This window comes from Paroedura picta, chromosome 12 (genome assembly GCF_049243985.1).
Source record: "Paroedura picta isolate Pp20150507F chromosome 12, Ppicta_v3.0, whole genome shotgun sequence".
NCBI lineage: Eukaryota > Metazoa > Chordata > Lepidosauria > Squamata > Gekkonidae > Paroedura > Paroedura picta.
Genome location: NC_135380.1, coordinates 46470496 through 46484809, shown reverse-complemented (window position 1 = coordinate 46484809; position 14314 = coordinate 46470496). Strand labels below are relative to the sequence as shown.

The window sequence follows — 14314 nt, the reverse complement described above, 5'->3', positions numbered from 1 at the left end:
TGGGATACAATCCTCTCCCCCCAGCAAAGCCACACATTGGCCCATTATGCACGGCTGCCAAAACGGCGATTTCGGGTCACATGGAAAATGCGGAGGGGGAAGAAGCGAAGCAAACCGCTTATGCACAGGACGGGACAGGACGGGACGGGACGCAACGGTGGCAAAACCCAGAGTAACCGATTATGCACGCGGCGACCACGGCACCACTTCTGGTTGCACCCCGGTCACCCGGAAGCTGCGCTTTCTTCCGCATTTCGCTAATGCGACTTTTTCGGCAGCATGCACCGAATCTGCGGCCGGTTGCAGCCGGCACCGTGCATTATCGGTGATGTTAAAAAAGGTAAAGGTATCCCCTGTGCAAGCACCGAGTCATGTCTGACCCTTGGGGTGACGCCCTCTAGCGTTTTCTTGGCAGACTCAATACGGGGTGGTTTGCCAGTGCCTTCCCCAGTCATCACCGTTTACCCCCCAGCAAGCTGGGTACTCATTTTACCGACCTCGGAAGGATGGAAGGCTGAGTCAACCTTGAGCCGGCTGCTGGGATTGAACTCCCAACCTCATGGGCAGACAGATTCAGACAGCATATCGCTGCCTTACCACTCTGCGCCACAAGAGGCTCTATCGGTGATGTTAGTCGCTGCCATTCTACCCCAAATGCGCGCTATTCCCCCCGTGCATAATGGACCATTGTGAGACATCTTGCAGTCCTGTGTCACAATGAAACAAAACAAAAACAACCTTCTGGATTCTGTGAGCATGCAGATTCTGGTTTGGGTTTTTTTTTCTTTAAAAACAACAATCACCAAATATTTAATATTGAGAGAGATTGGTTTAATCTGCCCAACTTCTAAAGTAATCTTCAAAGGCCCAGTGTCATGTAACCCCAGCATCTCAAAATAGGTGGAAGGGGGGGCTTTTCTGTCATGGAGCCAAAGTTTGGGAACTCCCCAGGGAGATTAATCTGTCCTCTTCTGTTGCTATCTTTCACCAGAATTTGCTTCATGGAAGATCGATTTCTTCCATGATCCCGTCTTCCTAATCAAGCACTCCCCCCACTCCGCCCCAAAAAGGCCTACCGTGGCCTCTCCAAGGCCCATGGACCGAAAACAGAGGTCGGACTGGCTCCGCCCAGTGGGCCTCTGCTCAAATATTAAGAACAGCTAAGTGTTAAAGATTGGAAGGTACACAGGCAGCAAAATTCAGATGAGAACATCAACCTTCTCTCCCAGCGGCAGTCAGGGGCAGACTGACGTTTGAGTCAGACTGCCCCTCACCGGGGTTGTTGTGAACCAGTCCGGCCTCTGTTTCTGTTCCATGGGCCAATCAGGATGCACATAGCTTTGCTGTGCATATCCTGATTGGCCCGGGGACCAGAATCAGAGACCAGACCGGCTCCGCCTCTGCTCAAATATTAAAAGCAGCTGAGCATTAAAAGATGTTTGTGAAGCAGGTTGACTTTAAAATGTGATTTTATCACGCATATTTTAAATGGTTCGCCACTTCAGTGACCCTATGAAGTGCAGAAAAGAGGGGTCTGGGGTTTGTAAATAACCAAACCAAAAGATTAGGAGCAGCGGCTTCTAAGCTGGAGATCCGGGCTTGATTCCCCATTCCTCCTCCCCAAGAAGCCTTGAATGGTGACTGACCTTGGGCTAGCCACCATTCTCTCAGGACCCTCTCAGCCCCACCGACCTTACAATGTGCCCTTAGCTGTTGTTCAAACACATGCAGTGTGAAATGGGGGCTTTAATCGCTGAGTAGCCTGGCACCAGTTGCTATCTCTTAGATTGGCCTACCACACAGCATTATTGTGGGTGGCCGGAATGGTGGGGAGAGCTGAGACTGGCACCCAGAGCTACTTATTTTATGAAAAGGCAGGACGGAAATATATAAATAGCTCGTGGCATGAAGATACCAGCTTCCGTCAACAGGACACTGCCTTTGGTATATATAATTTTAAGTGCATTTCAGTGCACAGTAAAAGAGTGAATTATAGCTGGGTCATGATTTCAGCTTCAGTAGTGACACCAACCTTGTGATGTGGAACATCTACTGGAGTGCCAGTTTGGTGTAGTGGTCAGGAGTGCGGACTTCTAATCTGGCATGCTGGGTTTGATTCTGCACTCCCCCACATGCAGCCAGCTGGGTGACCTTGGGCTCGCCACAGCACTGATAAAACTGTTCTGACCGAGCAATGATATCAGGGTTCTCTCAGCCTCACCTCCCTCACAGGGTGTCTGTTGTGGGGAGAGGATAGGGAAAGCAACTAAGCCACTTTGAGCCTCCTTCAGGTAGGGAAAAGCGGCATATAAGAACCAACTTTTCTTCTTTTTCTTCTTCTTCTTGTTCTTCATGATCCCTCCAAGAGAAGTCTACAGACATGACATCCGCAGTCCCACTCCCAGGGACTGTGCCAGTAGATGGGCAGCGGCACCAGAGCACTGAGGCACACTCAGTGCTCTGGCATTGCCGCTGCCAGTCTTCCAAGGCCACTCCCTTCAGAGTGCGGCGGCAGCCTTGGGCGACTGGTGGGGGTGGGGCCAGCCCAGCAACAGCACTGTGTCACGCTGGGCTGGCCCCGCCGCTGCCAGCAGACATGCCAGCAGGTAAGGAGGAGGGTGGGGAGGAGGGAGCAAGGATTCTCGCCCCTTATGTGGATGCTCCACATAAGGGTGGAGAATCCTTGCTAGTTCTAGTTGGTACGGACCAGGACAATGAACAGTTCCTTCTGCAAAGCAGTGTTACAGGCCCAGCCAATGACACACAGGTAGGTGTGAATGGCAAATCTTCAGCTTTTTATAATTTTAAGCAAGAGGATGAAAGCATGCTTGGGCTACAGGCTCCTGCTGACTAGTTTGAGAGCCAGCCCAGATTTGGCACTCACCTTCCCATCTGATGCGGTGTTGATCCGGTAGTGGTAAACCCTTCCCTCGTAGCGCAGTGAGATCGATCTCTGTCCAGGGCTGCTCTCGCTCTCCCGCACCAGAAAGCTGCCGTTGATTCCACTACTGAGGAGGTACTCGGCAGCGTTCCGTGACACCGGCCCATGGTACCATGAGTGCTTCTCCAAGCTGTTCACAGGGGTGATATAGTTGCTTGGGACCCAACCTTGACCATTCTTGGTTTGGGCTTCACACCATTCCCCATTGTGATTATAGCCCAAGACACGGAGTTTTTCACCTGATCGCGAAAGAAAAGATCATCATCCACATTCCTTCATATTGGCAAGTCCCCAAGGCAAGGTACAAAGAATAAGAAGGACAACAAAGGTAATTTAATGTATTAAAACAAGAAATGTAAAATTTCTGCACGTTTTGAGGCTGGAGAGGGGGTATTTCCCCAGGTTTCTCATGGGGGGAGAGGAACCACTTTTTTAATTAGCACCCACAGTGAACAGGGGCTGCCAGTCAATCAACAGTGCTGGACACTTATTGTACTGCCAGATCCAACTATCCCGAGGAATCCACACTGAATGCTTTTGTGACGGCCCCGATCATTGGTGGGACCCTTCCCCAAAGCTGCCCTTCACAACAGGCATACCAGCCGGCATCAGTGTGAGGCAAGCTGAGGTAGAAAGAGGTCTCTGTGTTCGTCAGCTGGCAGCAGGGGCCATGAGAAGCTCAACAACAAAGGGAAGCATTCAGCTGGCAAGTGGGCAAGGCAGGAGCGTTGTGCTTGTTGGAAGGTGCGGGGTGTAGTGGCTGAGTACCACCTATCTGTTCCCAATTTACTATGTATATAGTGCCTCACATACAAATGGGACTCAAGAGTCATGATGGGCTTCTGCCTATTGTTTCAATCTCAGAAATTTTCACCATTCAAGCTCTGCTCTCCGAAGTTATCTTCTAATTTTTTACTCTGCTATTATTATTTTTAGTGTCAACCAGTTTTATTTTAAGGGGCCTGGGACCTGTTTAAAGAGAAAAGGGAAACAGATCATCCCAGATGCACACACAGAGAGACACACACACAGAAAGCATGTGTGCACTTCAATGACCCAGACAAGAGCAAGTCACTTTCTCTGCACAGAGTTTTAAGTGGAGGGAGGCAGGACTACCTTCGGGGGCATTTCCAATGGCCTTCTGCTAAAATACATATGCAGAATTACTCCCATCTAAACTTGATGAAGCCCTAACCAGAATAGTCCAGACTAGCCTGACTTCATCTGATCTCAGACGCTAAGTAGAGTGGCCCTGGTAAGCCCTTGGAGGGGAGACCGCCAGTGAAGGCCAGGATCGCTATGCAGAGGCAGGCAAAAGGGCAAACTGCCTCTTGTATGTCTCTTGCCCTAAAAACCCCATGGGATGTCCATAAATTGGCTGTGACTTCCCAGCACTTTCCACTATCTGCCACAACTGAATCACAGAATTGGAGGGGGCCACACAGGCCATCTAGTCCAATCCCACGCTCAATGCAGGATCAGCCTAAAGTGGTTCCCAAACTTTTTGCGGGTTGCTGCCCCCTTGGCTCCCAGGCCCCCTCTCCCATACAAAGACACACCTTTTTCCTGGTGTTAGGTCTCCTGCAAATTCCAAACACACTATATTGCCTATACTTCTTTTTTGGTTTTTGTGCAGCAGCCATATTTTAGTCTGGAAAAAATATATAAGTTTTTTGTAAAAGCCATTTGGGGGCCTCATTGGAGAGAAAGACAGATGGATGGGGAGGGAGGGAAGGAGAGAGAGAGTGGGGGGGAAGAGAGAGAGAGAGAAAAAGAGAGAGAGAAGTAAGCATTGGAAAATCCCATGGCCAGGAGCAAGCAGGAGAAGGATTTTCTAGCCTACAAAAGAGGGAGACTTTGGGGGAAGGGCTTCCAACCCTGGTTTAAGAAATTTCTAGAGATCTGGGGTGGAGCCTGGAAAAGAAAGAGTCTGGAGGAGGGGAAGGAATTCAGCAAGAAAATGATCCCCTCCAGCCCACCTTGTAAAGCGGTTGTTTTCTCCAGGAAGCTAAGCAGGGTCCAGGGTCAATATCACCCATCCCCGGGATACTTATACCCCCTTCAGGGGAGGCATACCACCCACTTTGAGAACCCCTAGCCTAAAGCATCCATGGTAAGTCCAGCCGCTTCTTGAAGACCACCAGTGAAAGGGAGCTCACCACCTCCTTACACAATCGATTCCACTGTTGAACTACTCTCACTGTGAATGGCTCCCCCACATCTAGCCAGTATCGCTGTATTTGCTGGCGTATAAGACTACTTTTCCCCCCTGAAAAACATGCCTCCAAGTGGGGGGGTCGTCCTATACGCCAGGTGCACTTCAGTTGGGATAGACATAGCTGCCCATAGTGGCCTGCTGATGCCCGCCTGGTGCCCATAGTGGCCTCCCGATGCCTGCCCACCTCATTCTACATACCATCCAGTATCGCGCGGGATCCAGCGCGGCCGCGGCAGGTCATCAGCGTGGCTGCAGCGAGCATCAGCAGTGAGACAGGGGTGCCAGCCTTTTCGGCGTGACCAGCCTGTTCTGCTCGGCGGGAAGCAGCGGTGCTCCGGCCCGCCCCTTCTCTATGCAGAGCTCGCACATGCGCACTTGTGCACTAGTGCCGGTCACAGGGAGATGTAGGGGTGGGCCAGAGGCGCTGTGGTCGCGCTGCAGCCGTATAATGGTGACAATGACAGGTACTGTAATGTAATGTAACAAACTATATTTTGAGTGGAAATGTCTTATACGCCCAGTCGTCTTATACGCCGGCAAATACGGTAGTTTAAACCCATTGCCCCAGGTCCTGTCCTCTGCTGCCAACACGAACCGCTCCCTACCCTTCTCCAAGTGACAGTATTTCTGATACTTTATGGGAGCCATATGTCCCTTCTCAACTTCTCCTCCCCAGGCTGAACATTTCCAAGTCTTTCAGCCTTTCCTCATAGGGCTTGGTCTCCAGGTCCCAAATCAAACCAAATAAAACCTTTTTCACTGAGGTGACTCCAAATAGGACTGCCCTGACCAGCTTCCCATCAGCATTCAGTGTGTCAAGAAAAAGGATGGTCCTGATGGCAAGTTGGCCACTCTGTTTTGCAAGAGATTGGGTCAAGTTATGTTTTATATCTTAATAATCGCAAGAGAAACAAGCTCAGCCCAACGGAGCTCCGTTTGTGTGTATGGAATGAGAGGATCACAGCAAAACACTAGAAGGTTGTTTTCCACAACAACCTCTCAAAAACTGGATTTTGAGCACGTCACCACCCAGAAGGTTGCTGGCTTTGTGGTTTCTGGTGAAAAACATGCCGTGTTTTTGAGAGCAAATAAAAGGTTTGTTGTCAAGGAGAAATTATTGTACTGAATGAAGCTAATTCCAGTTTAATTGGATGTCTGCAGATACCAGCTGAAGTTGAATATTCTTGCCCCTTGTGATGGGAACGCACTGGGGTGGGTGGAGCATTATTCAGGGTCTTCTCACATGCCAGGCTGCCTCTAGAACTCCCTTCCCAGAGAAGCCTACCAGGAACGTTCCTTCTAGGGTTTTAAAAAGCTAGTTAAAACCATTTTTTAAAGGTTCTCAGGAAATGGCGGGTGTGTGTGTGGGGGGGATATCCTATTTCTACCAGTTTAAGGTTTTTTTGGGGGGGAGGGCAGGAGGAATATACTATTTCTACCGGTTTAAGATTTCAGAGAGGGGGGAATATCCTATTTTTACTTAAAGAATCTTAATTTGTTTTCTGAATTATTAAATACTAGCCAAAAAGCCCATTGCACACAAAAATGCAATGGGCGCTAGCAGCCCCCAGGAGTGAGAGTGGGTATGGGGGGGGGGACTACCTTTGCGGCTGGCGAGCGGCTGGCGAGTCCTGGTCTTTTGGCTGTAGTCCTGGTCTTTTGGCTAGAGTCCTGGTCTTTTGCTTGCATATGGAGTACAAACTATATAAAATTCTAGATTCAAGTGGGTAGCCTTGTTGGTTTGAAGCAGCTTTTTATGCAGAACAAAATTTGAGTCCAGTGGCACCTTTAGGACCAACAAAGTTTTATTCAAGCCACAAGCTTTCAAAGGGGACCCCTGGACTCACACTTTGTTCTGTATCAAAAGCAACCGATCTCTATTCAGGCCATCCCTAAATGAGAGCAGAAAACAGAAATAAAGCCAAATTTGAATCCCCAATGGAGATTGAGAGGGGAGGTGGGGGTTTACCAGAGTGTGGATGCGCCTGTGCCCTCGGGGAGAAGGGTTGAACGCTGGGGGCTCTTTTGCTTGCTTTTCATGAAACCTCTCTCTCTCTCCCCCCCCCCCCATTTCTCTTCTCTGGGGAAAAATGTGGAGTTAATTATCATATCTACATGTCAGCTTCAGGAAGGGGATAGCTCGTAAGAGCCTTTTTTGAAAAGGGGGTGGGGGAAAGGAGCTGAGGAAATAAAAGTGCGGGACCAGCCCGCTGGATCACACAACAACGCGCTGCGCTGCGCTGCTCGGCTGGCTGCTGCGGCTCCCATTCATTGTGCAAGGGCATTGCAGCGCTCGCTCGCTTGGCTGGCTGCTCCGCTAAACTCCTGTGGCCGGAAAGGCCAGCCGGGATTGGTTGAATTCCAGATAACGCTGGGCAAAAAGGCTTGATTTCCACCTTTGATTTCCACCAACAATATTTGCGAGGACTCTCTGACCAGCTGGAGGGAATCGCACACTTTCTTCCCTTCTCCTTTTTCACCTCGGGAGGGGGGGAGGAAAACCCACCTCAGTCCCTCATGTAAAGGGCCCACAGCAAATTAGCGACAACAACAAAAGTCTGCAGGGCAGCCAGCCCCTTGCTCCTCCTCCTCCTCTCTCTCTCTCTCGGAGCACAAAGATCCCAGCTCGGCCAGCAGCCGGCAGGCAGCCCCGCTCCATTGCCTGGATTTTCCTCCGCTCCGAGCCGCCGCTTGGGCCTTTCTCCCCGCGAGAATTACAAAGACGACAAAGCGATTGCTCCTGAGAGCAAGAATGGGGGCAGCCCTGCCCTGAACAACAACCCGACCAAAAGCATCAGCAACAAAGTGTTGCTTATTTGCCTCGACGTCTTCTGCCTTTTCATGGGTGAGATTTTAAACCGGCCGGCTCCCCCTCCCTCAGTCCAATCCACTCTCCTTGGATGCCGCGTTTTGGTTGTTTTAAATGCCAGCCTTTGGCGTCCCGCAAACTTCTCCTCTCTCCACAGTCTCCTCCTGCCCAAAGTAACCAGTCTCGCCCTCCTCCGGCCCCGCGCCTCCAAACTTTGGCTGCTCTCGCACGCTCTCTTTTCCTGCTTTTGCTAAACTGTGCGACGAAGACTGACCTTCTCGAGGCAATCCGTTTTCCAAGGACTCCTCTGAACCTGCCTTTGTTGGGCAAGCGCCAGTTTTTGCCTGCTCTGCACGCGACTGCCGGCATGTTGCTGGGGCTGGGAATCGGAGGGGCCAATCGGCAGGCGCCGCGCGCCTGCCGATTGTTCCCTCCGATTGTCTGTCCTGAGGAAGGGTCCAATCCGGACCCTTCCTCATCACGGACACATCCCGCCTTAGGACCCCTTAACGCTTTATTTAGTCCGTGGCGCCCGTGGCGCCATGGGCGGTTTAAAGATGAACTACTTTTAAGGAGCCGTATGAGCTCATAAGGGGGGTGGGGGGGGGGAGAGACACAAAAAATAAAATCCCTAGCGTTTCTCTTCAAATTCCAGGCTTCCACCAAGTCAGGCCCTTTCACCCGAGTTCTGCACTCACCTTTAGTGATGCTGAGAGTGTTGTCCCCGCTTGCAACAAAATCATAGAGGGCAACAAAAAGGTTGGGGTCATTTTCGCCAGGACTGGAAAGAAGGTTCTCCTTGGAGTTCCAACGGGCAGCTTCGCTCAGACCCTGAGGCTCAAACTCAGAAACAACTGGCCTCTGAAGGGCTTCTGGAAAAGAAAATTAAGGGGGGGGGGAGAGAAAAAAGGTTTATTCTCAGTTATTGTCATTTGATATTTTCCTCTGCTTCCTCATATCCAAATCTACAATATTGAAGTTCTTTTCTCTCTCTCTTTTTTTTTTGGGGGGGGGGAACCTTTATTTAAAACAATGGGGAAAAGACCATTTAAAAAGTTGTCTGCCACTGAATAAAATTTTAGAAGAAGAAAAAGAGTTGGTTCTTATATGCTGCTTTTCTCTACCCGAAGGAGTCTCAAAGTGGCTTACAGTCACCTTCCCTTTCCTCTCCCCACAACGGACACCCTGTGAGGGAGGGGAGGCTGAGAGAGCCCTGATATTCCTGCTTGGTCAGAACAGCTTTATCAGTGCTGTGGCGAGCCCAAGGTCACAGAATCAAACACAGCTCACCAGATTACAAGTCTGCATTCCTAACCACTGCACTAAGCTAGCTCTCTTTAGAGCTCCATCTTGTTCCATCCAGAGACAGAGCTCTCTCTCTGCCACCGGGACCACACCCCATCAGCTGCTACCTTAAAGAGCTAACCAACGACACTGCACTGCTCCCATGCAGGTCCTGGGTGCAGCTGGGAACTGCTTCCCCCGACCACTTTCCCCTGCTGCTCCCCATGTTGGGCAGTGCCTGTGAGGCACCATCACTATTTTCATAGGCCTCCCCTCCCCACTCCCTGTCTATCCAACTCATCTGGACTTTTGCCTACTTTTGTGCAGAACCCACTGCAGAGGCCACGTTTAACATTATCTTCTTTTCATCAGTGCACAGAGTCCTACTGCTCCTTCTATGCATTTGTGCTCACGAGATGCATTCAGATGTCAAGAAAAACTGTGATTAAAGATGGCTTGGCTGGCACCAGGAACCAACACACCTTTTCTGTGGGGTCTGCCCCCCCCCCAGTGCTCCTGACTCTACCTCCACATGCAGAACTTTAACTGGAACCTTCCCAGCGTGATTAAGTCCCAATTCATCATGACGTCCAAATGCAAGAGGTTTGGTAAGGTGTGGTCTTGTTTACTCCCTACAAATGGAGATTCAAAACTGGGATGAAGAGAGGATCAGAATCTTGGCTTATAGCGAGTAAACAAATTTCAATGCCGTTAGATACCTGCATTTGGATATTACCATCTAATTAGACTGAGAGGTTTTGAGCCCAGCACTTCATGCAAGGGACTTAGGTGGCGAGTATAGCAAATAAACTGTGAAGACCCTGGGCACTGACAAACTGTGGTTTCATCAGAATTTATCATGATGTCTGATGTAGCAAAAAGCTTGTGACAAGCCTTTCAACAATTCTGTAAGATGGGGGTCATCAGCTTCTGGGGCCACACACACAAAGAGGGTCAGAAGAGGCACCTGTTGTGGTCAAGTTGCCTGGCAGGATGTTACATGTCATTTCCCCACACTTGTGTACCACAGGGTTCTTGGGGGGGGGCAGTGTGCCCCTCCCTTCCCAAAGCTTCCAAACATCTGGAAGCCATAGCCAGGAGCTCCTTCCCTCTGTCACATGCAGCCCAGCATTGCTTACTTCGCAGACTCTGGATGCTGCCCAAGAGAGAAGGGTGAAGCTAATGTAGCTAATATACTAGAGAGATTTCGGAAGCTGGACAGCTTTATCCAGCAGAGTTGCCATGGCCTTTATTTTACAATGATAGATTTTTGTATGCTTTGATAACATGGTTGTCATTGCTACTGCAATTAAAAAAATCCAAAGGCATGTTAAAAATCTGCAGAGCCAATTAAACCTCCAATATCCAATCAAAAGCCTTGCTGGGCAAAAACCCAACTGGGACATGCCCACTTCCTAGAAACATTTGGCAGGCACCTGAAGAAGTCTTGGCATTTGCCATGGTGCCCATTGAAGAGCACTGGTTTGTTTTTTTTTAAGCTGCATTCTAAAAGTTGTTAGGAAGCAACCTTAACTCTTTCCCTGCCCACTCCCCAAAAGAACAGAAACAAAGCTGCTAGTAAAATGCCAGAAGGGTCCTTTTTACTGCAATGAAAACTTGGCTTTGTTCAGCCTGGAGAAAAGGAGGTTGAGAGGGGACATGATAGCCCTCTTTAAGTATTTGAAAGGTTGTCACTTGGAGGAGGGCAGGATGCTGTTTCTGCTGGCTGCAGAGGAGAGGACACGCAGTAATGGGTTTAAACTTCAAGTACAACGATATAGGCTAGATATCAGGAAAAAGTTTTTCACAGTCAGAGTAGTTCAGCAGTGGAATAGGCTGCCTATGGAGGTGGTGAGCTCCCCCTCACTGGCAGTCTTCAAGCAAAGGTTGGATACACACTTTTCTTGGATGCTTTAGGATGCTTAGGGCTGATCCTGCGTTGAGCAGGGGGTTGGACTAGATGGCCTGTATGGCCCCTTCCAACTCTATGATTCTGTGATTCTATGATTCTGTCTTAATATTGCACAATCCCAAGATGGGGGTAACAATTAATATACCCAGACCTCTAATGCTATGGAATTAGATGTTGGAGCAGATGAGGATGGACACACTTCGGGGTAGTTGGGGAGAGCAATAAAGATGGTGAGGGGTTTGGAGACCAAGACGTATGAGGAAAGGTTGGGGGAGCTTGGTCTGTTTAGCCTGGAGAGGAGATGAATGAGAGGGGATCTGATAACCATCTTCAAGTATTTAAAAGGCTGCTATATAGAGGATGGAGTTGTTCTCTCTTGCCCGGGAGGGACGGACCAGAACCAATGTGATGAAATTAATTCCAAAGAAATTCCATCTAAACATGCAGAAGAAGTTCCTGACAGGCTAGATATCAGGAAAAAGTTTTTCACAGTCAGAGTGGTTCAACAGTGGAATAGGCTGCCTAAGGAGGTGGTGAGCTCCCCCTCACTGGAAGTCTTCAAGCAAAGGTTGGATACACACTTTTCTTGGATGCTTCAGGATGCTTAGGGCTAATCCTGCGTTGAGCAGGGGGTTGGACTAGATGGCCTGTATGGCCCCTTCCAACTCTATGATTCTATGATTAATGCAGTTTCTCAGTGGAACAGGCTTCCTTGGGAGGTGGTGGGTTCTCCATCTTTGGAAATTTTAAAGCAGAGGCTGGATAGACATCTGATGGAGAGGCTGATTTTGTGAAGGCAAAGGGGTGGCAGGTTACAGTAGATGAGTGATAGGGTTGTGAGAGTCCTGCAGGACCAGTATGTTCCTTCCAATTCTATGGTTCTGTGATTCTTAATGAGTTTGGGCCTTTTTAGTTTAAGAGGGGGGAGAAGCAACAACTGGAAGGGCACATGATGGTTTTATAGCAGGATACCTCAATATTTTGAGCCTGCAGGAATATTCTGAACTCTGATACAGCATGATGGTCTGCTGCAGGAGGCGGGGCCAGCCACAAGTCTATTGCCACAGCTTACCTTCAGCCACATGATATCAAATCAGATCCTGTGGTAGCAGCTGCTGCTAAAGCAACATTGACATACTGACACAGCTGACTTTAATCAGAAATCCTGCTGGCCAAACGCCCTCTTTGGCCCCACCATGCTGGGGACCCCTGGTTTATAAAGCAGCATGAGGGGGGAAGGGGCGAGCGATGCATTTGCCTCCTTTTCTGGCCAACATTAGAATGAAGGTCATCCAGTGGCTGACCATCCCAGCCAGACTTCATGCAGCACATAAATGACCTTGCAGAACTGGCTCCTATGAAACTGTGGAGAGGGGTGCTAGTTAAAGGACTTTAAAAGGGGATTAAATCAAACTCAGAAAAGAAGAAAGGTCCATGAATAGGTAGCCATGATGATTAAAAAGAATCTCCACATGCAGGGATAATGCACCTCTGGACAGTGGATAGTAGGGTGCGGGTGGGGAGAGGCGCAACATGGGGATGTTTTGGCCTCAGTGCTGTGTTGTTGGCTTTCTGGCCCACTGAAGGGACAGGATGTTGGGCCAGAAGGCTTTCCTGGTCATCTCTATCTTCCTCAGAATTAGATACTTGCACACAATAGTGTCTGGGGTGCTGTCTTTTTCACTGCATTTCCAAAAAAAGGGTCCTCTAATTCAGCCTGCCCACTCACTCACTTTTCCCTTTGGTATTTCCATACTCAAGGCAGACAGAGAATGAGGAGTAACTCCAAGAGGCAAAACTCTCCTGATAGAAGTGTGGACTTTTTGCGCACAATCATTTTAAAACAGATCCCCAAATGAGGGCAAAAATAAGTCTTGTGAGGGAATGGCAACCAGGAACCAGACAGTTTTTGAACTGACACCCTGACCAATCAGCGACAGAGTGCTTTGCTACATCAGCACTGGAGGTGCCGGGAAGGAAGTTAATCCAGCAAAACACATAACATCTACACTTAATACTGGGGCTCTCTGGGCGGGTTCCTTAAACGCAGCGACTTGTATCCACTCCTGGATATCACGGGGGAAACATAGTGTCACCAGGAATCAATCATAGATGTTGCAGAAGGAAAATTTAAAGCGCTAAATATCAGAACTGAAATCAAATAACATGTAGATGATGTTTTTAAATTCAGGGTCATTGGAGATTAAAAGCCCAGTGCAGATTCACCCCTGCTCACATCCCTATCACAGGCAGAAAATGAAACTGGTCCTCAAATGAGGGCTAACTGTGCCATTTCTGCATCATTGGAACATGCATCATATGGCGCACTGCTGTAAAATTGGGGGGGGGGTGCTTTAAAAAGGAAGACTGATGGTTTGCACAGAGATGCTCAATGAGATTTTGGTGGGGGCACATACAGTGAACAGGAGGAAGAGGGCCAGGCATTATTTCCTGCTTGCTACTCCTTTGCTTTAGATTTCTTTGCTCTTTTCTCTGATTTACAGCTGTGTGACAAACTCACATTGTAACACACATCTAGCTAGGGCATAAGCCTTTGGGAAGGGATGTGTGCTGGAGACAGAAAAGAAGGGGGAGTCAGAGATTTATTTATTTATATTTCTATACCGCCCCTCTCAGAGACTTGCAGCAGTTTACAATAAAAGAATAAAACAACCTGTCCCATAAAAACCCCAATACATTAAAAGATGTGCCTCTGCGCAACTACAGAATGCTCCGGATGGCAATTTGGGTTGCTTAAACTGCCCCCGGGAACTATCAAAAACAGACAAAAAAATTTTATACACATTACATTAAGACAAAAGCTCTTAATACGCCTTAAAACAATTAAGATTTTAAAGTGCGTTATGGAGATTCAGTCCCCTACCCCATTTTTACACACAGATTATGCAATTTGTCACCCTGCTGTGCATTAATGGAAACAATTATGAAAGAAACAGAAAAACCACTTGGAGAAAATTAAGCTGATTAATCATCTTGCCATGAAGAATGCTCGTGAACATTTTGAGCCCATTAAAGCTCTCTTATCAAGCAAGAAACACCATACAGACGTCCCCGACAAGGGCCAGTTATATCATCAGCTGGGTAAACACCTGGAATAAACAGGCAGCAACCAGCTGGATGCAGTGGAGG

At 48.7% G+C, this 14314-nt stretch overlaps 1 protein-coding gene across 4 annotated transcripts in view; it reads right to left on the bottom strand.

Moving 5' to 3' along the window:
- The window catches only part of ABL1 (ABL proto-oncogene 1, non-receptor tyrosine kinase), a 263258-nt gene that overhangs the window by 61121 nt on the left and 187823 nt on the right, over positions 1 to 14314 (bottom strand). For 2 of the 4 annotated variants that reach the window (XM_077305221.1, XM_077305222.1), the window contains exons 2-3: positions 8667 to 8840; positions 2885 to 3180 (exon numbers count right to left, since the gene is read on the bottom strand). In XM_077305221.1, the coding sequence (XP_077161336.1) occupies positions 2885 to 3180; positions 8667 to 8840 (470 nt within the window). The remainder of the gene's footprint in view (positions 1 to 2884; positions 3181 to 8666; positions 8841 to 14314) is intronic. The other 2 variants (XM_077305224.1, XM_077305223.1) reach the window with 1 other exon arrangement.